Source organism: Hypomesus nipponensis, chromosome 20, assembly GCF_054491055.1.
Source record: "Hypomesus nipponensis isolate SF chromosome 20, ASM5449105v1, whole genome shotgun sequence".
Taxonomy (NCBI): domain Eukaryota; kingdom Metazoa; phylum Chordata; class Actinopteri; order Osmeriformes; family Osmeridae; genus Hypomesus; species Hypomesus nipponensis.
In genome coordinates this window covers 6,392,640-6,418,579 of record NC_140380.1, presented here as the reverse complement: position 1 = coordinate 6,418,579, position 25,940 = coordinate 6,392,640, and the positions used below count along the sequence as shown (strand labels likewise).

General features: G+C 47.8%; 2 protein-coding genes across 4 annotated transcripts; one reads left to right on the top strand and one right to left on the bottom strand.

The window, feature by feature from the left end:
* Positions 1–315: 315 nt before the first annotated feature.
* Positions 316–4,277, bottom strand: LOC146246107 (serpin H1-like). The gene is made up of 5 exons (XM_084684119.1): positions 4,107–4,277; positions 2,169–2,790; positions 1,953–2,051; positions 1,628–1,860; positions 316–1,402 (listed from the first exon to the last, which is right to left on the bottom strand). The coding sequence occupies exons 2-5, from the start codon at positions 2,764–2,766 to the stop codon at positions 1,100–1,102; spliced, it is 1,233 nt and encodes a 410-aa protein (XP_084540245.1). The 5' UTR covers positions 2,767–2,790; positions 4,107–4,277; the 3' UTR covers positions 316–1,099.
* Positions 4,278–7,931: 3,654 nt separating this feature from the next.
* gdpd5a (glycerophosphodiester phosphodiesterase domain containing 5a) lies at positions 7,932–25,863 on the top strand. Of its 3 annotated transcripts, none has more exons than XM_084684064.1 (16): positions 7,932–8,198; positions 13,129–13,316; positions 17,994–18,097; positions 18,278–18,371; positions 18,691–18,750; positions 18,924–19,022; positions 19,243–19,336; positions 19,520–19,665; positions 20,721–20,803; positions 21,554–21,704; positions 22,216–22,437; positions 22,812–22,957; positions 23,252–23,399; positions 23,649–23,731; positions 24,456–24,568; positions 24,707–25,863. In XM_084684064.1, exons 2-16 carry the CDS (start codon positions 13,191–13,193, stop codon positions 24,796–24,798), a joined length of 1,761 nt encoding a protein of 586 aa, XP_084540190.1. In that variant the 5' UTR covers positions 7,932–8,198; positions 13,129–13,190; the 3' UTR covers positions 24,799–25,863. The 3 variants fall into 3 exon arrangements, with proteins under 3 accessions (XP_084540190.1, XP_084540189.1, XP_084540188.1); XM_084684063.1 differs by having other exon boundaries at positions 7,932–8,251; positions 13,132–13,316; XM_084684062.1 differs by having other exon boundaries at positions 7,932–8,251.
* The last annotated feature ends 77 nt before the right edge of the window (positions 25,864–25,940 follow it).

Below are 25,940 nucleotides of genomic sequence, written 5' to 3'. Positions count from 1 at the left end.
AAGAAAACTGCGAAGGCAACAACAGCTCATGGTTTCAAGTAAAGTATAATATAATAACATGAATTTCTCTGGTGAAACACATTTGAACTCAGAGCTAAAAATCCCATTCTCCATTCAGCTGGAAAATCATGTCAGCTCATCCACCCAATGTCACCCATGGCTTGACTGTATGCCGTCCAGAAGAGCTGAATACAGCATTTCTCCCTTGTGTCATTCATTTCTTGAAATAACTTGGTCCGTCAGCATTCCATCCACGCCTTGGATTTGGCAACGCTACTACAACCACTACTAAAATGATAATTAAATCACAAAAGATTATTTTATAGTTTGACCATTTTATTAAAAAAGGAGAAAATGTGTAACAATCTCATACCATACCATTGTTCTTAGTAAAAAAAATTGGGTGGCAAAATAAGTTCAGACACAGTGTTAAAGACAGCTGATTTGTCAAAAGCCCTCCACAGAATAAGGCCACTTATGTAGATGTGGGTTAGCTAGTGCAGAGCAAGGCTTTCAGTGTGGGTCAGTAACCAGCCCGACAGACATGGGGCCTCTAGACTGGTGAGGAATGTGCTTCACGCGAGCAAGTGGACAATAGCACCAGATTAGCTTGCAACAAGATTGCGACAAATACGTTGAGCTTTAAACATTAAAGATATCACAAGAACCAACTTCACAACGTATTACTTAAATCGAACAAATGAAGAACGGACGCAGAAAGCTTGGCAAAGAAAGACACAGGATAGAAGAACCTGAGAGAAAAGCAGATTTGACATCTATGGCAATATTCTGGGAGGTCATACTTAATGTAAGTATGCAGTCCATTCTGTGATCTGACAGGAAATTGTCAAATGTGCCACCTTCACCCAACATGTCCAAGATAATGTTGATGTTTATAACACACAATGCTTTGGTCTTAACAACATCTCTGAATCATGCTTTGTGAACAACAGACAAGAATCTTGGCATATTGATGATCAAAAGGAATGCGTTGTAGGGTATTAGACGTACAACTATTTCCCACCTTTTCCCCTCTATTTGCACAGAAAATGCACAAACACGCCAACACAACCGAACCTAAGACTCAAGCCGCTCAAGGTTACAACTCATCTCTCATCTTTTCGCCCTTGGGCCGAACCATTCGGCCGAGGAAGAGGATGGAATTGGTCTTGTTGTCCTTCACCAGGAAGATGAAGGGATGGTCCGCGTAGAAGAGTTTGGGATCCTTCATCTTGTCAGAGCTGAAGATGCTGTGGTCTGCGGGGTTCCCGTCCGTGCCCCACTCCATGGCCGAAGCGTGGAACACGTTGGCCAGGTACAGGTCCTTCTTTCCGGAGATGTTGGACAGGTCCGCCTTCTTTTTGTCCACAGCCTCAGTCAAACCCAGCTCTCCAAGGTGTTTCTACACATGACAAAAGCCTAAATATTAGTCAAACATATAAATGGTATATATAAATGATTTAAATTCAAATGATTGTCAAATGATACATATATATAACACCTGTGCATCTTTCTAGCTCTCTCATTTGACATTTGAACTCCCTTTACATTTTATTTATCCCTTCCACCAAGTAAAAAGCTATGTTGCGATTGTTTTAGCCGGTCGATTGGGACCCTTGGTGTTTACCTGCAGGTTATGGCTGACTTCCATGCTGACTTTGGGCAATGACACTGCCACAGCCGTCTCCACCAGCTTCCCCATCCAGGCGTCCAGCTGCTTCTTGCTCAGAAGCTTTTCAAGCCTGTCCAAGGCCTCCACATGGTAGGGCATGAAGAATACCAAGCTGGACTTCTTATGAGCCAGAGGCATGCTCAGGACATACAGCTTGTTGACTTTGTCGTCGTAGTAGCCATACAGACCTGGAAATAACGTTTTTAGACTGAACGGTTATCCAGCATCGAATGTAAAATGTTAGGTTGTTCTGACTTCAGCTGCCGGAGGGGAATGCTACCTGTGCGATGCATCATGGGAACTGCCACAGTGAAAGAGCGAGACACCAGGAAGCCACGGTTGTCCACCATCGTATGATGGAACTGCTCATTCCAATGGGCTGTTCACACCAGGAAGAAACATGGGTTTTGGGGATTAGACTACAAAATGAAAGAAGGTTGGCGACATGGTAGGGAATGTGAGAATGTTCGACGTGTGGGTGTTTCTGTGTGAATACGTTTGAAGAACATGGCGTTGACGATCATCGCTCCGTCGGTTTTCTCCACCTCCTTGGCGACCTCGGGCAGTTTGCCGTCGGTGGACTTGGCCGCCCACTCGTTGATGGAGCTCACTGCGCTTTTCTTGTCCCGGAAGTTGATCTTGGAGTGGTCGCAGTTGTAGTGCTTCTTGCTACTCTTGACGAAGTCGGCGGCAAAGTTGACCGAGCTGGGCCCGTAGAGGCGGTTGCTGATGGTCCAGGTGACGTTGCGCGTCTCCGGGTCGCTCACCTCCTTCAGGAGCTCGGCCAGACCCGCGTGCAGCTGCTCGTCCTTCACCTTCTCGGCGCTCAGCACGGTCTTGACCTGCGACGCCGTGGAGGCTTTGCCCCCGAGGGCCACCAGGCCCAGGGATGAGGCCACCACCACCGGGGAGATGAGGATGTTCTCCAGGCCCTTCTCCTTGGCCATGTTTTGGTAGAGGTTGAAGGCCAGCTTGGCACTGTTGTCGGCCAAAATGGTGGCGTGGCTACTGAGGACCTTGTCGGCTGAGACGGCCGTGGCGGCGGAAGCTACGGTGGCCAGAAAGGCCACGGCGAGCACTTTTGTCATCCACATGGTGCTGCTTGGACGGGTAGAGACCTGAAAAGCGGACACAGAGACAAGCATCATCAGAAATCTTCTAGAAAAGGGGTTCATGACGTTAGGACGAACGGCAAAGACACGTTTTTTTGAAAGCGCTGTTCCTGGCCTGTTCCAACTTAGTAGCAGTGACCCGTACTCCAAATAGCTCCCTAGCAATTCAAGCCATCTCTGAGTGGATTTCAGAGCTGGAAGTTCATGCTAGGGGTAAACAGTTTATATTGTGCGATGTGTGATGTAATTATAGACTTGGATTCTTGGAGGAGCAGGGGATGCCAACGGCAGGGGAAACCCGCCAAGCAGACTTCAAGGCACGCTCTCGCGCAAGAGCCACGTCGGCAGCTGTTAAACACATCTACGCCAAATCTGCCTTAAGGGTCCGTTTATCAGCATCAGCATGAAATTGTCGCTTAATCTACTTATGCGATTGGATAACATGTGTTTTGTGAGGTTGTCTACAGGAGGATTATGTCCACGGAGGTGACATAGCAGACAAGCAGCAACAAGTACAAAGCTTAGCCTAAAGTCTAAACAAAAGGATGGAATGCGACCTCCCGAGGCATAAATGCCTTTCAACAAGCTTGAAGATTCATGTTTATGTGTCATAAACAACATCTCCTTCCTACTTGTGGGAGTTTGATTGGTTTTGCACTTTTAAGTAAGTTGCAGAGCCACATGCCCTTATATGTCATGACTAGGAGACATCCTGTCACGTATGAACGCAAGAAAATGCATTCATTGGACATGGCTTTGTACTATCAGGATTTCCACTCAAAGTTGAAGGAAGAAATCTTTTTTTGTTGTTTTAAATGCTGTAAAATGGAATATGTGTGAAATCAAAGGTTGTATTACAAAGAATATTTGATCCTATGAATATTTCCAAATGATCATAAAGTTTCAATGAATGACAGAAATAGGCTGCTACAGGGTGTGACCGTCACTTGGGGTGAGGAAAAGGAACAATTGCTGAGCAGAAGAACCATTCTTGGTCATCTAATCCATCATTTTATCAATTGTGTTGTCCAACTATAAAACGATTATAGGTTCAAGTCAACCATTTTTGTCGCGAGTAAATGGTTTTCTTTCCAACACTGATGAGCCTACAACATGTCTAACACAGATAACATGTACATGCACAGACATTGTAAATAAAGATACATTCTGTGTTGTCATGGTTCTCAAATTCATGTCTTCTGTGTCTGTCTAAAATGGAGGGACTCCACACATTCCTACCCATCAGTTTTACTGCAATTAATGCTGCCCAGTGAATCCACCCTCCCCCTCTTCTCTCTTTTTCCCCCTCACAACATCCCTACCTTATACGGCTCGGCCAACTGCTTTTTGTTTAATCTGAGAATGTCCTCGATTGACAAATCCTTGAGATGATTCTAGAAAACCGTGTAGGGTAAAACACAAAACTTTGAGAAAGGAGAATTTCTAAAACTTGCAGGGATTTTCATGCCCAGTGAGCCGGCTTGATCCTCCCACTGGTGTCCCCTTACTTGGACCCTGGGAACGGAACTGCTCTTGCAGGGTCCTAAAGCCTGTAGGCCTACTCACAGACAGCCCTGAAGACACGAGAATGTCTGGGGAGCTATTCATGAGCTTACATGCAAATTGTGTTGGATTGAATGTCACACAATTCAGTAGAATCCTTTACAAGTATTTACTGGAAGTGAACCCGAAACCTTTTCCAAACTGCAAGAAGGGGGAGGGGGAAGGTGTAACCAGCTGGAGAAGTGTGTTGTTCACTGAATGAAAGTTTGGGGGGGAAATAGTCCTGAGTTACCCGCCGGTGATCTCTCTTCTGCTCTACCTTGACTCTGCCTCTCTTTCACAAGATGCACGGAGAGAGAGAAGTTGAGTTAGTACATTTAGTCATTTAGTAGACACTCTTATCCAGAGCGACTTACAGTAAGTACAGGGACATTCCCCCCGAGGCAAGTAGGGTGAAGTGCCCTGGCAGGGAATGGATCCGGCAACCTTCTGATTACTAGCACGACTCCCTAACCGCTCAGCCATCTGACTCCCTCTAGTATCATAGCATCTGAGAGGTGGCCTGCATCAACACAAGTTCCGGAATGTGCCTCGGGATTTCCGACGTCGCATTCGAAATTAGGTCACATTAGATGGGCTAGACCCCAGCCTCGATGGAGAACCAGCTTGAGAGTTTTACAACACCCTGTTGTGTTCACCCACACCAACATTAACACACCAAGGACATCCATTAGCCACATGCATTTGTGTGCTTAATATCACATAAAAATGTGCTTCATCCAAGCATTCAGGCAGTGTTGGTCTGATTTTGCATGTAACAGCTGGTCAAAAACTGATTAGGAACGTTAATGGTTTTCCTAAATTGAGACTTTCGGTTACTCATTACAGATGGACTTATTGTCAAGTCAACAAATGAATTAGATGATGGTAATGACTCCTTTTGTGGTGTGTGATAACATCAAAAGGCAGGCTGGTCTTTGAATGCCCTTATTGTTTGGATCCCATGTGACATCTCACGGTCATAGTAGAGTTCAGAGCAGAACAGGAGTCCACTACCTAACAGGGACCGTCTTTGTCAGTAGGATTTTTCAGCTTGGTGGATTATATGTGTGTTGACAGTTGTGTTGAGTGGCAGTATTAAGAAATCAACAGCAACACAAGCAGTGTGGGGACTCATGTTAAAACATAGCAGGAACAAAGGGACATTAAACAGGATGTGCGTGTCACTTCTGGTCACTGCCTTCCCTGGTTCTAACTCCAGACCATAATAATAAGCAATGGGTGGAGACTTGGGAGGTCATGGTTTGGAAAGGAGAACACGAGAGGAAAAATATAATATCCGTGGGAAAAAAAAACTGAAATTACATCTGGTTTCAGTTACGTAACTACTCCTCTGGCAAAACTTTCAGTATCCCATTAATGTATCTACAATAACGCATGTCGTCGTCGTTCACCCCTCCCCCGCGGCCCCCTCCATGCAGATACAAACTGAATGTTCTTTTGCCAGTCGGTCCAAGCTGTGCACAGGCCTATCAGTGAAAGGCAATGGCGCCCTCTGGTGGATGAAAGATTGATGGCAACAGGTGTGACTTTAAATTGAAAATCTGACCAGGGATCAGATTGTGATTGATTCAGTCAGGATTTGGGGGATTTTGAAGGGGGACAAGCTGATCCCGGATATGTTTGTTAATCCATTTGAGCGTGGAGAGGCTAATTCCCCACCAGGGGCTGCTGGTGTTTGCATATTCCACAAAGGACTGACTTTACTGGTGAGCTCTACACGATAGTCTTGGGTGGTGTTTTGACAAGGACAGTTTCATGTTTTATACTGTCAGTAAAGATTTTCATTGATAGCAACGCTTTTCAGTGATTTGTAACTCTCTGAAAGTCCAGTGATCTCATTGATATCTCAGTCATCCTCTCTAACTTTTACAGATGCACTATAGAGAGCATTCTGACTGGTTGCATCACCGTGTGGTATGGGAACTGCACAGACAGGGACTGCAAGGCCCTACGAAGTGTAGTCCGTTCTGCTGAGTTCATCATCGGCAGGAAGCTCCCAGCCCTACAGGACACCCACCACACACGTTGCCTAAGGAAAGCCGGCAGGATTCTAAGAGACTGTTCCCACCCATCCTTCAGCCTCTTTACCCCGCTGCCTTCTGGCAGGCGTTACCGCAGCATCCGGTCGCGCACACGCAGACTGGACAACAGTTTCTACCCAAGGGCCATCAGGCTTCTGAATGGACTCTGATATGGACACTGATTTACTGCACACTAGACACTTATACACTGTCACCTTCAGCTACTGGTTGCTCTATCAGTTAGATTGCACTACTGTACCTCACTGTACCTCGCCACCAGGCTCCTGTATGGTCATTGACATAGTCACTGATCTGCAATTTTGCACTATTGTACTGTACTCCACTTAGGTTAGAATAGGTTATAGGGTTGAAACAGGTTGTATGTGCATTTAGGGTTAGTATAGTGTACTATTTATCGTTATCTGTAATTTACGAAGTTTTAGTATAAGGGTTAGTATAGTCGATTATTATTTATTGCTATCTGTATATTTAGGAAGTTTCACTTATTTAAGCTCAGCATAGATGTAAATTATGTTCCGTGTACTTATATGTTATGTTATGCCAGGTGCTTGCGTTGTCTCGTCTTAAAAATTTCAGTGCCCAGTCTAACCTTGTGTTGTTCTGTGTACCTGACAAATAAAAGACTTGAAACTTGAAACTTGATATACACCCACACACTGAAACACCTCCTCACTTTTACAGTCACTTTTACAGTCTCTCCCAAGAATGGGTTGACAGAGAGGTGTGGTAAATTGAGAATCAAGGCTGGGAGTCCCTTCTCTTAGTTGAGATGTAACAACATCTTCATGTCTGGTGGCCACCAATAGTGTTTTAAACACACAGTTTATCCGAATCGGAGTGCTTGAGAGAAGCCAACACTAGCCCTAACCCTCACCCCAACCCTCACCCTAACCCTTTTAAAACTCTTACATGTTTACCGTGTGCACCTTTCCTGCCATAGTCAATTCCTTGTTTGTGCAAACTTCCGAATAGAGCTAATGCTGATCTTTCTAGTTACTCTTGTTGAAGAAAATGTGCTTCACTGCTAGGTTGCACAAGATTAGGAGACCTGACGCAATCCTCTCCCAAGCCAGTAGTTAATCTCTGACTGTGCATCCGAGAATAGATCACCTCCAAGATGCCGGTAGCTGGTGTGTCAGCTCGCTGCCTGATAGCTGGGTGTACGGATTGGTGATCAGTGGCTCTCGAATGTGTCATCCCCTTCCTCCCTAAAAGCATATGTGCGCATGGTAAATGTGAAAAGGGTTAAATATTATTAGGCGATGGAATTGTGTGTGTGTGTGTGTGTGTGGGTGGGTGGGGGTGTTCCTGCATGTGAAAGGATTTGCAAAATAACATTTAGGGAATATACACAAATAAACGTCCCCACTGAAAATGATGTTAAACGACAAGACCTTGGTTATGGATTATTTGGCTAATTTTTAGGGCATCAAAGGTAGGCCTTGTCAATCACTACAGTCAGAACTGAACGCCCTCTGCAGCGACTAACCAGTGTGGTGAGATTCAAGGCAGCTCCACCCACACCGTGTCTGTCGGGATTAGGGTTCATTCTAATTCCGTGTGTAAACCCTCGGCGAGCTATGAGAAATTTTGCCGCCGTTTAAAAATAATACATTCGATATTGTAACAGCGGAAATCTATTTCTGTACAGTTGTGAGTTTTGTTTCATAGGATGTTTATTAGATGGTTTTCGGGGACACTACCAAAGACTACAAACTTTGCTGATTCATTTGAACTCACGGAATTCTCTACTCTGAAGAAACAACAACAATATTGTGTTGGTAACATGGGACTATAACAGTCAGTGTAAGCTACTACTTTTATATCTTGATCAGAAGAGATACAGTCGTGGAGGGAAGGTGAGTGTTTACGTTTGTGCGCAGTTCCTCAGATTAACTCTGATATAATCTGTGTAGTTGTCTGCATCTGTCACTTAGTTACCGGTTTACCTGGATCAGTTTGATGGAGTTTTAAACAGTTACGTTTGTCAACTGTCTAATGAGCTCTGTAACTTCATACATTTGGACTAGCCGTAGTTAAATAGAGTTCTCTGTCAAATCCTCATCATCGTCATCTTTAGTGCAAAATCCTTTATTTTATGTGCAGTTCGGCAGAAAATAAAGAGTTTTGATGTGGAAAATAATTTCGCAACAACAATCCTCCGTGTTCTATTAAACTATTTGAGAACATCCACTAATGGAAAGGGAAGCCAAGAAACGAGTCATGTTATGGCTCGTTAGGGAGATTGATCAATAGATCTCCTGTTGACTGCTATTTTCTTTGAGAGAGATGGTAGGGAAGGCAACTGCTCACCATGGCAACAGGTTCCTGTCGGTTGAGAAATTACTTTAGTTATCGGTCTCAAGTTGGACTTGGTTGCATGAACAACAAAGTAGTTCTGTGAAAATGATGTGTTTTACACAAACCCTGCGCCACAAAAGGAACTGAAGGGGAATGATTTACTGTCATCATAATGAAGCACTGTTGAATGTGTGGCATCTGCAATTACTAAACATGGTGGAATAATTGCATTCTGTCCGAGTAACCCAGAGCAACTATCTGGCAGAGACACAACTATCCAGACTGACCTCCTCCACATCCATGACCCACGAGATGGTTGGAAAATGTAGCAAAGACAATAGGCTAAATATCCTATAATCATCAAATTCAAGGGATTTCACTTAATGTTCTTGCCCTTTCGTGTTATATTTACATTTTGCGTTTATTCGCTTGGTAGACAACCTCTAACCCAAGTGACATGCTGGTAAGTACAGTAAAAAAAAGTTCTTTTTCATCCTGCCCTTCCTTAAAAGTGTGCGTCACTAACTCATTATCTGTCTGGACTCAATCATTCTTAATGGAGAACAAATTGCGGAGAAAATGCCGGAACAGAGCGGGTTGAGAGGCTCCCTAACTCTGAAGCACCTCATCTACCCATTTCTCACCAGGAAGTCACACAGCAAGCAAGCCCAGTGAACGGTTTGCGGGTTCAACAATGGCTGTCATCATCGTTAATCTCCTCATTTTACACTCTCTGACACAAGGCTAATGAGAACACTGGGCTAATAAAAGGCCTATTGTGGCTTGACGTGGAATCAAGAGCTGAATAATGCATGCGCAATACATCTTTTATGAAGGAATAAATGATGGAACAGCCTGGAAATAAGTGACACTGACCGATATAAAAGGCTAATTTTAGAGATACATGGCAGAGACTTTGTGGATTATTCTATGAATAACAGTAGGCTGAAAAACTCTACTTACGCTGCCAACACTCACCTACAATGCAATGGACACTGAGAAGGCCATTTCATAGCAGACAAGCGAGAGACACTCCCTCAGGTGGTTGAGGCGTCATTTAGAACAGAAAACTGTTCATGTTAGGCGTTTAATAAATCTTGTAGCGCTTTGAGTGTAAGAAAAGTACATTATAAATACAAGGCATTATTATTATGATGAGAAAAAGACAGATGCTCCCAATGGAAAAAAGCCCTACTTGTTTGTAACCCTCACTTGCTTTCACTAGACGGGTGAAACCGAAGACATGGGTGGCACTCTGACCTGTTAGCCTACATCTCATCAGTTAGAAGGAATGGCGTGAACCGGCAGAGGAAGCCTTTGGAGACCGTTAAGACGCGTCCCTCATGGACAGGAAGCCTTTGGAGACCGTTAAGACGCGTCCCTCATGGACAGGAAGCCTTTGGAGACCGTTAAGACGCGTCCCTCATGGACAGGAAGCCTTTGGAGACCGTTAAGACGCGTCCCTCATGGACAGGAAGCCTTTGGAGACCGTTAAGACGCGTCCCTCATGGACAGGAAGCCTTTGGAGACCGTTAAGACACGTCCCTCATGGACAGGAAGCCTTTGGAGACCGTTAAGACGCGTCCCTCATGGACAGGAAGCCTTTGGAGACCGTTAAGACGCGTCCCTCATGGACAGGAAGCCTTTGGAGACCGTTAAGACGCGTCCCTCATGGAGAGGACAGATGACACCACACAGGAAATCCTCTCCCTCCAGTTCAAGCCCTCGGGTCATGGACAGATCAGGCCCAAATCAGCAGGGGAGGTTCTTGAAAGAGAACGTCTCAAAGGACGTTTAGGACATTGTGGGTGCCCCCCCCCCCCTCTTTGCAATCTATGCCTCGTTGGAAGGATGTTGTTGAAACAGCGGCTGTTGGTTTCACTGAAGACAGCTAAGCAGGTCTGCCTCAACAGGTGAACACATAAAATTGAGCTCAGTCATGCCAGAAGTGAGAGTCATGTTGATTTATAGAGAACATACCTACGGCATCGTATTTATAAAAGTGTTTTTGTCCCTGAAGGATATTTGTCCTTGTTGCATATGTCGTGATTTCTGGTTTTTACAGTCACAAAGTTGACAAAGTATTTCATACTGTCCTAGAATAATTAGGAGTTGGATATGTTGAGGAATACACTTGATTGGTGGTGTAATTTGTGTTGTGTGGTTTCTTTAGTAGTTTGCCCTATGGGCCTCTTGTCAATTTTTTTTAAAGACCGTGCCAAGTTTAAACTCAGTAGCCAGTAGTGCCTCTGTGATTGGTAGCTATGTGCAATCTGAAAAGAGTCAATTGAAAAATGGAAAACAACGTCGCTCTCCGCTGTCACTGCAACCCTTTCGCAAAGTCACCTTTGCTTTTGTCGAGCTGACATCTATTCAGAGGGCCAAATGAAGACTATTGTGTCTCATCTCAACGACTACATTCTATTGAACCCCCCCCCCCCCCCCCAGCCAACAGCTGTGCAGGACAAACATTTCGCACGTCATCAGATCGCTTGTTCTGAACTGCCACCGTTTGTCCACAGACTGACCTGGCTGGCCCTGATTGACCCATCTCCTGGGGGGCTCGTCCTGGACGTGGACGAGCTGGCTGGCTGCAGGGATCAGTGTTCCAGGCTCCTGTCGGGGGAAACCTCTCCCCTCGTCTGGGGAGTTTCCCCCCGACCAGGAGAACAATGCACCACCAGACACTTATCTGTTTGTTGTTGCTGAAACGGTTCCTGTCTGCGTCCTATGTATGCTGGCATATAGATTTAGACCACAAGTTATTTCCCAAACAACAGCGGGCGACTGGTCCCTTGAGAAACTTGCAGGTTATTGTTCAAACCATGCCTGTTTTGGAGACAAGATGCCTGTCTCATTGCTTTTGTCACATAACAGAGTGGATAATCCTTGTTTTTGGATTACGGCTCTTTTTTTGTGTGTTTCCCTATTGGGCTAAATCTGTACAAATATGATAGGTAGCTACGGTAGTTATGGAAACAGCGGTATCCAGTAGCTGAACACAAACTCAAACTCAAAGGTAAGCGTTCAGCAGCAGCCAGTCGGTTGTGTTTACGCTTCCTGTCTGTCCCTGATATTGGCCTGCATGTCCGGAGATAGGGAATGATGGAAATTCTCCACTTGCTTTTGTCTAGACATGACGGTCCAGGAAATGGGGCCCATGTCCATCACTGCTTTTTGTCCTTTCCATTACAGTATTTATTCACTGAGGGACAATTGACAGCCCCCGAGCATCGTTTTATGAAAAAGACGAATCAATATTTCTAGGCTTATCTGGTTCACGCTGACAGAATGAATGGGACTCATCCGAATCAGAAGTGAAAAGGCATGGGGTTTTTGACATGAGAGAATATCTCGGTGAGAACATTCTGTAGACCGAAGTTTCTCTCTATAAAACACTTGTATTTGGCATCGCCCAAGCCAACACAACTTACTTTCCTTGTCCTGTGGGGAGTGGTCGTTGGTGGACAGTACATCTGCAAAGGCTTATCTGGGTTTGACAGACGTGTGCGGAACGTGTTATAGACCTGTTGTGACTGAACAGGCAGACATGAGGCCAGTGGCTCAGTGTTACCAGGAGATAGCAGACCAAAGCCACAAACATGTCATCTACTGAACATATAGACTTACCTATTGTGTAAAGGAGGAATGGACTGGACAATGTCTAGGACATCAACCTGAGGAAAGAAATGCACTATTTCTATAACTGGTTTTAAATGAAAGCATCTTCCCTAGTATTGTCTAAGAACAGTTAGATTGCCTTAGCAGGTAGGATAGACTTTCTTCCCCTGTCTTTGTGTAGCCATTGTAGTTGAATTTCCGAAACAAACTCCTCAGTTTAGAAGCACACCCGTGCCATTAAATTGCTAGCTTTTTGGAGATACAGCTGGCTAAAGCTGATTGTAAGGTCACACAGGTTCAACTCACATTCGGACGCACCAGAGAAGAAGGGAAGGTGAAGGCTCTGTCCCAAAGTGTTTTAAAGGCCTTGAAATGAAATGAATGAATGAATGAAATTAGCTTTGATGTTTGGCCACCAGGTGTGTGGAATTGTTTGTGTACAGGGACTCGTGGGTGGGAGAAGAGGGGGAGAAATGCAGTGTTTTGGTCCCCCAGCTGTTCCCTATGTGAGTCACATACGAAAGACAGACAGTACGATGTTATATTGTGGCAACCAACTTCAAACATTTTCAGTTCTTTTCTATCCGGGAGACTCCCCGATATGCTAGCAGCTTGCGCTTGACTCGTCCGACGTTTCCCCCCATATCTCCATTTGAGGACGTTGTCAATTGGCTTCCACGGTGAGGACGTTTCTGGAATCTTCCAGTTGGGGAAGTTTCCAGCGTCTCCGCGACGATGTTTCTCCGAGTGTCCAGGCGTGATGTTTTGACCATGTCTGTCTGTCTGTCCGTCCCCCGTCCCCCTCTCTCTCCAGCAGGGTTCCTGGTCCAGCGTGGGATGCTAGTGTGCTGGTGGGCGACCCGAGGCTGAGGGAGCATGGTGAAGCACCAACCCTTAGCAGCAACCCAGGTATACGAGAAGCAGCTCTGTCTCTCCTTCGTCACTGGGATCTACGGTTGCCGCTGGAAACGCTACCAGCGTTCCCATGACGACAGCTCCAAGGTGAGATGAATGCAGATAGAAGAGGTGGGGGGGGGGGTTTCCGGGGGGCCTAAAAAACGACACAATTAAATCGGAGTCTTCTGTTCTCGTGCCAGGCTGGGTTGGTTACGCTCTGCGGAAGACGAACCTTACCTCACACCTGGATTCAGAGGCAGCTTAGCTGTCGTATTACATTTGTAATACCTTCCAGTAAGGTCATTTGCTGGGTTGTTAAAGATTAAAGATTAAGTTAAAGTTTTTTTCTTTTACTCAGGTCAAATGCTGCAGCTTAAACAAATAGGAAACTAGAGTGAGAGCAGATCTCTTACTTAAACTACAGCCTAGATGTGAGTCGATGTATGTCAGCATGTGAAACGGTTGTTGTCAGAGTATGGGCTGGGTTTCTGGGGAGTCCGCAGTGAGATTGGATCGTACACGGTGCATTGTTTGTAAGCAAAACAAAGGCAGGGAGACATGACACCGGTAGGGGTAGAACCAACCGTGACAAAAGTAGACTGACGGAGTGATAGGGCTCGAGGTGTGTGGTGGGTAACCCAGGTGATTTCTCAGAGACAGAGTTCAGAAAAGTTGTCAACATTTCCAGAATGTTGCCATGCATCCATACTGTGTCACTCACGGTTCGAACTTCAGTACATTGCATGCGAACCAGGATGTGCTAAGCATTCTGGAGACAGAGCACAGCCGATGAGCCGGCAACATGAAACCTGATCACATCCTCAGGAATAATTCAACCTTTTTCCATCCGTCTGAGTCCCGGGAGGGAGAGATAAATCGGTCAGGCAATCCCATATCCCACAGATCGCACCACAGGCAAATAGTAAAAAAAAAAAAATCCTACCACTTTAATTGGGCGACTGTTTGTTTGTGTGTTTGTTTGTTTGTGTCTGTCCGTATTCCGGACTTGTGACTCTGCGAGTCGCAGAGGCCAAGTTCAAGAGGAGAGGACATAGTCGGGGGGGAGGCGGAGCGTGGAGGCAGAATGTGGGGAGGCAGGAACGCCTGAAGGACACTTTACATTTACATTTAGTCATTTAGCAGACGCTCTTATCCAGAGTGACTTACATTAAGTACAGGGACATCCCCCCGAGGCAAGTAGGGTGAAGTGCCTTGCCCAAGGACACAACGTCATTTGGCAGAGCTGGGAATCGATCCAGCAACCTTCTGATTACCAGCCTTACTCCCAGCCATCTGATTCCCCACTTTGTTCTAGCAGTAACTAATACCTGAACAGGTATTTTTTATTCCCACTAATTTAAGCCTGGTGGATGTTTTCTCTTTGATTTGAGTTTGATGTTTGAAATTCTGTACTCTGGACTATAGGACCAAACTGCTGTTCTGGTCTTTTCCATACAAAGCGCCCATAGATTGGCCATAAATTAGGCCTCTTACAGAATGTGTGAGCTGGGCACTAATGATGTGCTGACCCAGAGGAACAGGACAAGCATACAGCTGGTCTCCCTCGCTCCATTAACAAAGCAGCAGAGCCCACACACACACACACACCCACACACACACACACACGCACTCACACACACAAACACACACTCATACACACACTTTCCACAGCCGCCCTACATCAGCCTAGTTGTTTTCACACTGAAAGGATTCAAGGGCACACACACACATACGTATCGTTTAATTGTTGGGAAATGCTTTTTTTGTAACTGCAATGGAAATCATTTATTAAGAATGTGTTTTTATATACTGTATGTGGATTTTATTATTGTTTATTTGTTCATTTGTAAAAACTTGACAAATGATTTACCTTGGTTTTCAAAATAATGTCCTATTGTGCTATTACTAACTTATTTACCACAGGTTTGTAACTGTACCAAAGTACAGCATTTAGGTATGGTAAACAAATAATCTACTATTAAGTATGAAAATACAGTTATCCAACACCTTCTATAATAACCTAAAGAAAATGTTTATCAGAGCGAAGTGTGTTGACCATAAAGAAGTGTCAATTTGTCTTTGTCTAGATTGTTAGCCATTTAAATCATAGATCTGAAAGGGGTTTTGCGATTGGCAGTGGCATGTCTACTACATCACCCCCAGTCCTAAGTTGACCTGTTCTGTTTGCATATCTATGCTGAAGAGCTTAGTGTTCTTAAAAACAGATTAGAGTGTTGCTCTGCTCCTAAGAGCGCTTCTAGAAACTCACACTATGAACAAGGCTTTGCAGGTGTACGATTGTACAATTCTAGGCTTTTGTACATGTCTACTAGCCTGATGTTGTCATACTCATAATTCTAGTCAGAATATGAGTCTGAGAACTCTCCGTTGGGCTGTGACTATGGGGCGTGTTTCAATCCAACTCGTTAAACAAATGCCTCTTGGCTCAATTGGATAGACCTACAACCGATCAGAGCAACGTAGTATGTTGTTTGTTGAAAACGAATTCAACCCAAGCGCTCTTTGGTGACGTGGTTGATTACGTTACTGTTGATCATCTGTCCATCATTGTATAAAGCCCGCCCTGAAAATTTGATTGGTCCGAAAAGCTCCTGTTCGGACATAGTTTTTCCCCAACCGAGGTTCCCCAGACCCAACTTCCCGACCCCCCCAAAAATGTTTGTGGGCGGGGCTAAGTTGGGCTGGCAAACAGGCTACATGTCTACCTAAACTAAAGCTAAAAACAAAAATGTCTATATTTTCATATTAAACGTCATATAAATGTCATATTTTCCAACATTTTTACCAGGTGTTTTCGGAAATAGTATCCTACTACAGCCTTAACTACTCCTCAGCGCACCTGCTTAAAACTGGCCCCAAACGATGTCGCGTCATCTGTCTCTAACACGTGTGACAGAAGAGGTTTACAGGCAGCGATGAGTCAGCGGATGTCTTCAGAGTCCTCTGGCTCTTGGCAGGCGTGTTATTATTAGATGGAGACGGCGGAGGCGGGAAGCGGGAGTGTGGTCACGCTCCTCCCACTCTGGTGGCACCTCTTAGACGCCATGACACTTCCGGAAGTTAATGACTTGTCGACTCCAGGTGACAGAGCTGCTGTGTGCACTGCGTGGAAAGCCCTTCAAAAAAAAAGACCTCAGACCTCACAAAGGGACTGGATAAGTGCTCGGACGTAATACATTTTCTCTTTTTTTTGACACTTCAGAATATGCTTTTATTTTGAATTCAGCCGTTTTCCATTGAAAGGATTTCACAATACAAGCAATAAAACACATCATTAAAAGCAGGGAAGTCATTTTTCAGGATCCTTTCAGGATCCAGTCCACCACCTTTCAGTGGTGGACTGTTTGCAGTGCAATTTAAGGGAATTAACTCTCTCATCCCTTAATGTATCAACGACCTGAAACCCCAAGTAGAGAACCCAGCTCAATAGCTTTATCCATGTTCTCCTCGCTCACCTCTACAGAGAGCCTCCACTCTCTGGTGGGCTGCTGTGACCTATCTCCCAGCTGTGACCTCACTCCCAGCTGTGACCTCACTCCCAGCTGTGACCTCACTCTCAGCTGTGACCTCACTCTCAGCTGTGACCTCACTCTCAGCTGGGACCTCACTCCCAGCTGTGACCTCACTCCCAGCTGTGACCTCACTCTCAGCTGTGACCTCACTCTCAGCTGTGACCTCACTCCCAGCTGTGACCTCACTGTCAGCTGTGACCTCACTCCCAGCTGTGACCTCACTCCCAGCTGTGACCTCACTCTCAGCTGTGACCTCACTCCCAGCTGTGACCTCACTCCCAGCTGTGACCTCACTCTCAGCTGTGACCTCACTCCCAGCTGTGACCTCACTCCCAGCTGTGACCTCACTCCCAGCTGTGACCTCACTCCCAGCTGTGACCTCACTCCCAGCTGTGACCTCACTCCCAGCTGTGACCTCACTCTCAGCCCCAGGCCTGAGCAGCAGTGCACATGGGGCTACGACTGAGGTCAGGCTCCTATCCTTCCACATGAAAGCAGCCTTAAGATCTGATGCTTCTTCTGGCCTTCAGCTGATCTCTAGATTTAGTCAAGCTAGACCTTCTCGTAGGCTTGATGATGTGGCTGTTCGTGGGACTACAATTCACACGTTGTCTCACCCCATGTTCCAATCGGCACAACCACCACAACTTCCCCTCGACCGCATGAACTCCAGTGTGAGCGAAATCCTCCTTGTGTAGTGGGCTCTGGGGCCGTGTATCAACCAGGCTGATCACATGACCAGGTCACTTGGTTATGCTAACGCATGCGGATGTGAAGGCGGGTCGAATCCAAGACAATATTCCTGAAGGGGAGGACGGGCAAGTTAGTCTGCCCTCTCCGCGGGGCGCCTGGCTTGCTCTCGCCTCGTCTCTCCCCCAGGCCCCGGGGGGGATGAGTAACGGGTGCGTGTGGAGATGCATCATGATCAGCAGAGCTGATCAGTGGTCAACAGATCCTGCGCGCCGACCTGTCTTAACTCTAATCCTGTTAGCGACCGAAGGCAGGAAGTGTCCTCGTTCTCTGTGCAGACCTCACTCTTCGTGCACTAGTCTTGCTCCGGAGAGTCGAGGCCAAGGTCACAGCGAAGGTGAACGGGCTCTGGTAGAACCGGGGTCTTCTGGTTCTTGGGTTCTTGTGTGTGTTTGGCCTGCGAACGCATCGTTTTTTTTTTGGGGGGGGGGGTCGGGGTGTAACTCTTTGTGTCTTTTCTGAGTTTTCTCTCACACTTGTTTGTTTTGGTGTCTTTCAGTGGGAGCGTGCCTGGTTCTTCCTCCTCTGCCTCTCCTTCTTCCTGCTCCTGGTCTGGTCGTACTTCTGGCTGGAGGCGCACAATGACTACAACGAGTTCAACTGGTGAGGGAGGAGCCAGACTGGGACCCGGGGCCAGAGGGGACCCCGAGTCGCCCCGGCAACCCCGAGTCATTCGTTTAAGAATTCCGTAGGAGAATTTGTGGTTGTTCATAAGTTGAGGCAATGGCGTCTCTCTAACCTAATTCCCCCACCTCCCCCCTTGTTTCCTTCCCTTTCCTGCAGGTTATTGTACAACCGCTCGGGGGAATGGAGAGATGGCACGGTGCCTATCCTCGCCTCCACCGCCGTGGGGTTCAGCTACATTACATTCCTGATGGTGAGCTGGTAAAACTTTCCATTCAGGGGCTGGTAATAAGAGTGAGTTAATATGTGAAACGGCCTTGGGAAGTCAGTAAGTCTTATTAGCAAATATGAAGGCTAAACAAGCGTCTTGTAACGGCCTTATTGCCTGCAAACTAACGCTTATCTCACATGAAGACAACACTAACCTCTAACACTTTCCCAAACCCTTGCGCACATGACACATGTTCATGTTAATACGCATCTTTCTTGACGTACCAGCACACCAACACATGGGCACGCTTTGTCTCGAGGAGAGCCCGCGTGCAATGACCGCTGCTCTGTTTGTCTTGCAGATCTTAGCGCTTTTTCACATTTCCCTGGGGCAGCAGTTAAATCTCTATTGGATCCACAAGGTACACCTCCTCCGAAACAAACTCAAAGCAACTCAAATGAATTCGGTACTTGAGCCTGGATGATTTATGAGCACCAAAGAGCCATGGCCGATGAGCAGGCCAGGGTGTTCTGGAGGATCTGTGCTGTAGGATCTCTGTCACTGTGTGTGTGTGTGTGTGTGTTGTCGCTCCAGATTGGTGTGTTGGCTGCCCTTCTCACCACCATCTCGGGCGTGGTCTCCATCGATGACATCTGGGGCAGCGAGTGGGACATCGTCCTCATCTCGTTACAGGTCGGGCCTCTCTTTAGCCTGCGCGGCGTCTTTTGTGAACGGGACCTCGCTCCGTTTGCTTTGTTAATTCAAGTGTAACTTCAGTCGTAGTCGTGTAGTAGTGGTAGAAAAAGACAGAGTGCCTGAGTTCTCTCTGATTGTGTTATGAGAGTTTTTTTTCTATTTATTTGTCCCTTGTAAGGACACATGAAAGTTATACTTGACTCTGCTTGTTCCTCAGTCCACGGGGCCGTTCCTGCACATAGGAGCTCTGGCAGCAATGACGGCGTTGAGCTGGCTCGTCGCCGGTCATGTGATCCGCACAGAGAGATCCAGTGAGTGTGTCCAAACGTGTGCCCTGTGAATGTACCGCCTCTATTGGTGTCGAATCCCAACGTAGAACCACTCCGGGGGGACCCGCCCCGAGACCTGCTGGTCCGCCTGTGTCGTTCTGACCGCCCGCCGGTCCGTCCGTTCCGACTGACCCGTTGTTTCCGACCGACTCGTTGCCTTCCCAGGGCTGCAGACGGCGGTGCTGCTGGCGTACCTGGGCGTCCTGCTGGCCCTCTACACGGCGCCGCTCACCTTCTCCTTCCCCTGCGTCATGGACCGCAGCGGCCTCAAACCGCGGCCCGACGTCATCGGCCGACGGGGGGCCCCCATGGTGAGTCGTGGCTCCCCCATCCCCCGCCCACTCGGGTTGTGGCCGGGCGGGGCTCGCCCTCCGGGGAAAACAGCGCCGCGGACGAGTGGAAAGAAGGCGGGCCCGTGTCAGATAAGGACGGGACCGAAACACATAACAGAGCACAACAGATCGTAAAGGATAGATAGCGAGTGCGCCGCTTGTCACGCCTCAGGACACAATTCTTTGACCTTATATGTCATGTGTGCTGAATTGGACTCAATCCATAGATAAATATGAGGACTCATGTTCCGGTTAAGGGACAGTATGTCCAGACAGACCTTTCATAAACAAACACATTATCTAACACACATAGTGGCCCACCCAGGGTATGTACCTGGCCTCCACAACTGCTACACACACACACACCGTACATACATACACACACACACACACATGCACACACACTTCTTCTACTTCTGACTTGTCCAGACATGTTCAGGTGTTAATCCCCGCAGTGGGGATGCTGAGGGTTCTTTCTGACAGGAGAGTAGAGCGCTTCCTCCCCGAAGGCCTTCATCCAATCCCTTCTCAGCATTCAAAACAACGTGTTACACTGAACTTCGGTGTCAATATCCATCAGCACGTTTTACAGTGTTCATTTAACCCCATCTCATGTGAACGGACCTCGATAAACAAGTTGAGCGAAATGAACACGTCTGGTGTTCAATGAACACTGACACGTTGAGCTCCGTTGAAGTTATGGCACAGCCAGATGCACTCCAATGAATGGTTTCAGTTTGTTCCTGTGGCTAACTCGTGAGGTCATATTTGTAAAGCAATCAATAGCTTTATCCGAGGTTCCCTGTGGCCAGCTGCAGAAGCTCCAAGCCCCCGTTGATTGCACCATTGACGTCCGGAAAACTTGGATTTGACCTACTTTTTCAGCTACAGTCATCAGAGGAGCGCTCGCAAACAGTGCTGTACTGTCATCATTAAAACGTTTGTTCCCCTTCCCTCTCTCCCTCTCTCCCTCTCTCCCTCTCTCCCTCTCTCCCTCCCTCCCTCCCTCCCTCCCTGTCGTCTGTCTCCTCCAGCTGGCTCCAGAGAACACTCTCATGTCGTTCAACAAGGCCCTGCAGCAAGGCGTCAGCTCCCTGGAGGCAGATGTGACCGTCAGGTAACCAGCTGAAGGCCCCTCACACTCGTTCACTCCCCGCCAGAAGGGGCAGCGCGGGGGTTGGAGGTGTCACTGGAACACGAGTACTGGACACCCGCGCGCCAACAGGCTCCTGGTTTCATGTTTCCTGGCAACACAGGCCATGGGAGGAATGGAGTCCAACGGTCCATGATTAAAATGCAACCTTTGAGTTGAATTGGGGGTGCTGACTGTACTGTAAAGTTAGCCGGAACAATGCAGTCCAACAACAGCAGCCAATAGAACTTCCCTACTGCGATTCCTTTGCCCAAAGGTCCAGGATTAATGAGTTCCCCATAAAAAGTCATTCCACAGTCAGCGTGTTATAGGTTAGGAAGCCAGCTTTAACCGATTAATCCTGCCTCCCTACGTGATGTAGATATATGATATCCAAACGATGAATATTTGGATCAAAATAAATGTCCTCGTTAAAGTCTACCTTATATAATTATTTAAAGTTGTTTCTTTTGTTCAAAGCAAGACGACAGCATTTATCACTGGCACTTTCTACAAATGTGTTTGTGGTGATTATACGGAATGCCTGTGTACTGTAGACGCTCTGGGTGGGTGGGTGGGTGGGTGGGGGGGTATTGTTACAATATTCCACTCCGCTTCACACAAAAGCTTACAGTGATTGAACACATTTGAGAAAACCTTCAGGGAACTTCCACTCCTGATTCTGAGACGGGGTAAAAGCTGACGTGCGGTCGTGGTGGTGTCCCCTTTGTCCAGCCTGGACGGCGTGCCCTTCCTGATGCGTGACGACACCCTGAGAAGGACCACCGACGTGGGCAAGGTCTTTCCCCTCCGGCAGCTGGACGACGCCTCCTTCTTCAACTGGACAGAGATTCGCTCCCTCAACGCTGGCAAGTGGTTTCTGAAGGTACCTCTTCTCTTTGGTTTGCTCTCTCTCTTTGACGACGTTTTTCTCTCGATCTCTGTCGCGTTTGTGGCGTTTGAGTGAATTCTAAAGAGGGTTCCTCTCTTCGCGCGTAGAATCTTAAGCCTCTGGGCCTGCCGAAGGGGTCTTTTTTGTGCAAGCAAATAACATTTGGGATAAATGCTTCATGTCTATCAGTCTATGATTCTTTTCCTTTCTTCTCATTTCCTTTCCTCTCCTTTCCTCTACTCTCCTTTCCTCTCCTTTGCTCTCCTTTCCTCTCCTCTCCTTTCCTCTCCTCTCTTCTCCTTTCCTCTCCTCTCCTCTCCTTTCCTCTCCTCTCTTCTCATTTCCTCTCCTCTCCTTTCCTCTCCTCTCTTCTCCTTTCCTCTCCTCTCCCTTCCTCTACTCTCCTTTCCTTTCCTCTGCTCTCCTTTCCTCTCTTTTCCTCTGCTCTCCTCTCCTCCCCCTCCTCTCCTTTCCTCTCCTTTGCTCTCCTCTCCTCCTCCTCCAGAGCGACCCCTACTGGACGGCCCGGTCCCTGACGGAGAGGGACCGTAACAGGATAGGGAACCAGACGGTGTGCAGCCTGGTGGAGATGCTCCGTTTGGCTGCCCGAGCCAACCGCTCCACCCTGCTCAACCTGCGCCGGCCGCCCCCAGAACACCCGCACTACAAGACCTGGGTCATGGACACTCTGTGGGCCGTCCAGAGGTCGGGCATCTCTCAGAAGAGGGTGAGGATAAACTTTCCTTAACCCTTGCGATGCCTTCGGGGTCGTTGTGACCCCCAACACGACGTGTTGTGACAAGTTTACCTCATGCAACAATAAAGTGAGACAGCCCGACGGTTGTCAAAGAAAATGCTTCACTTTATTGTCGCATGAGGTAAAGTTGTCACAGTACGACAGTGAGTCACAATGACTGCAGGGTCACAACGACCCAAAGGTTACGCAAGGGTTAAGACCAGGCTTGTTACACCGACAGTCGTCATCAACAACTTTTCACTTTTGGGGTGGTTGTTAGCGACTTCAAAAAGCACCCCCCCCCCAAAAAAAAAACCCCACAACGGACACAGAAAGTGACTCAAGTGCCGGCTGTGCCTCCTAAGGTGACGTGGACGCCCGACACAGACCGGGGGAGGGTGCGAGGCCTGCAGCAGACGTCCCTGGAGAAGGCGTCCGTGGAGGAGCTGCGACACAGGGGCATTAGCAGCCTGACGCTGCACTACAGCCAGGCCAGCCACGGAGACATCCAGTAAGAGTCCAGCCTCCGCCGCCCCCCCCCCTCCCCCCCCCCCCAGCCTGAGCATGGATGCGGGGAGTCAGGCCGTTGTTTTGAAGGGTCGAATGTTGCAATGAGGACGTGGTCGGATGGACCTACGCGGCGAAATCGAACGAGAGTTGTGTGTTTTTGTTGGATCCTGTCGAGTGGATGTGAAGCGGGCCAGAGGTGGAGAGCGGCTTTAGGCGCACCGAAAAACCCCTCTCCTCCAAACTCCGCCCCCCCCCCCCCCCCCCCCCCCCCCCCCGTTTTGTCCCCTCCCTCCAGGAAGTACCTGGCCAACAACATGAGCGTGACGGTGTACCCGGTGAACGAGCCGTGGCTCTACTCGGTGCTGTGGTGCAGCGGCGTGTCCTCCGTCTCCACGGACGTGCCCCAGGTCCTCCGGAAGGTGCCTTACCCCGTCTGGATCATGGTAAGCCGCTTCACCCCCCTCCCCTCCCTCCCTCGGGCGCAGCGAGGAAAGACCTGAAGGGCGAGATGAAGGTCGCGGCAGGAGAGCAAGGGGACTCGGCGTGAGACCCGGGGGGAGCTCGGAACCCGACGAGTCGGCATCTGGCTCTGGTGTTCCGTGGCCGGAGCGCGGCTGTTGGGTCTGACTGCTGGGGTGACGCTGACACCTAGTGGCTGCTGCTGGTTTTGACCGTGTCTGTTTTCGTTGCAGAGTCCGGGTATGTACTCCTTGATCTGGATGACGTCCGATCTGGTGTCCATCGCTGTAGTCATAGGCGTGTTTATTTTTCAAAAGTAAGTACTCTTGCAGCACCGCACACACAAGTGATATCATTTGACATTGAAATACACGTTCTTGATTTATACTGGGTGTAGTCCTCGCTCCTGTTTAACGGTGATGGGAACACAGTTGTAATGGCAGGTGTCTGGTCTAGTCTGTCGGGTCTGTCTGTGCTAGCTGTTCGCTAGGGCTCATGCCGTCGAAACGCACGGGCCTTCCTCCGGGGCTGTGGCTTAGGCCGAGCTTCGTGCCGTCGAGCCTGCTTCCAAAGCGAGCGTCGCTGTCTCTCCTCTGCCTCGCCCCTCCACCCTGTCTCTCTCTTGTCCTCCTCGCCGTCTCACCTGCCTCCTCTGTCGTTTTTTTTTTGTGTCCTCTGCCCTGCATGCCACTTGGCATCTGCCAGCTATCACGTAATCAGGTAACCGGCCCAAAGTGCTGCCCTTCTCAGTCCTCCTGTGTCGTCTCCCCCCCTCCCGTCTCCCCCCCCCCCCCGATCCTCCTCCGAGTCCTTGTTCCGCACGTTCACTCTTTCACATTCTCCCTTCGAACACATTTCCTCGGTGTCCTCCCCTTTTGGTTGTTTTTCTCGCCACCCGTCGGCGTTTCTGTGTACATTGTAGTTCGCTCCCCCCCCCCCCCCCCCCAACGAAGGTTTTGACGGCCCTTTCAGACGGCCGCTCTCTTGTTTCGGTGTCGTGATGCGTTTTCTGGTTTCTCCCGGGTGCCGCGGCGGGCCAGGTGGAGGATGAGCGGCATGCAGAGCTACAACCCGGAGCAGATCATGCTGAGCGCCGTGGCGCGCCGGCCCAGCCGCGACGTCAACGTCATGAAGGAAAAACTCATTTTCTCAGGTGCGCCCCCCCCCCCCCCCCCTCCCCCCTCAAAAAAATAATACTCAAAAGCCGTCCTCGGAGCAGCCGCAAGCGGGAAAAGGGTGAAGGAGTGAACGTTGAATTTGTTTTGTTTAATTCTCCCTCTTCTTCTTCCAGAAATCAACAATGGGGTAGGGAGCACGGAGGAGTTGTCTCTCTTCCCTCAGAACGGTTACGCCAGCTACTCTCATGGAGGTATCACACACTGAACACTCGGATACTGCTGCATTCGTGCAAAAGACTGGAACTTTCTTTGGGGGGAGGGTGTTTTCAGTTTTGAAACGACAGTGTTTTTGAGATTTCATAGTTCTCCAATGTTTGGTCATTCTCTGGTGGCGTGATCTCTGCGTTTGAAGCGACCGGTTGTTGTTTTTTTTCACGACTGTTTCCTTCTTTTGTTTTCTTAAAGTAGAGGGGAAAATGCTGCTGTACATGTTTGTAAATATGGGTCGTTTTACTTTTTATTTGACATTTTCCCTCTGAGAGGATTTTCATGGTTTGGAGTTCTGAATCGTACGGTATATAAATTCACTCTCATCCTGAGGGGTGTGCTCTCCTATCAATGTGAGAATTAAGATATTTACAGTTGAGTGAACTTCCTCTGTTCCTGCTGTGAAGTTTATCAGGTTAGGACATCAGTGCTTAAATGAGTCCAGGTGTTTTTGCTTTAGTCCATGTTTTAGTCTAATTTCCTCTGCCACTTCACTGGCATGCCATTGTTGGTTCACTTAAGGTATTTTTGTTTTCCCAAAGCTTCACATGGCTGCCTTTTTCACTTCGTTTATAATTGGGTAGAAAATTAATTCAATATAAATATATGGGCTGTGTCTTATAGTGTCTAGAAGGTTATCATACAGTATATGGCACATAGCTCAACTTGAATGAAAACAGTGAATGTTGCCCCTGGATGAACATGTATGTGTTTCTCTGTACAGTATCATGATTGTTGAGCTTTTTTCACATTATGATTTTAAATAATGTGTTTCTTTGACATTTGGTTTTTGGCTGACGAGACAGTGGACACAACTCAACTTGACATTGATATCTCCAAGTGCAGTTTCCACCCCTTGTCTTGAAGGCATTCCACCTCACCTTCGCGACAACAATATAACCAGGTAAAGTCAAGTGCAAACGGTGGATAAAAACTCGTTTTAGGGAGGTGGGGCCGAGGAACGTGGCAGGACCTGTGTGCATGCCTACAGGCATCCCTTTTTATGGTGGCTTATTTGGATTTCAATGTCAAGACAATTTGGAAATAAAGATTGCAAGAAGAATGTGTTGGTTTTCAATGAAGTAGCCTATTCTGTTTGCCAGATTGAGGTAGGATTGCGGTATGACTTTACATTAAGGA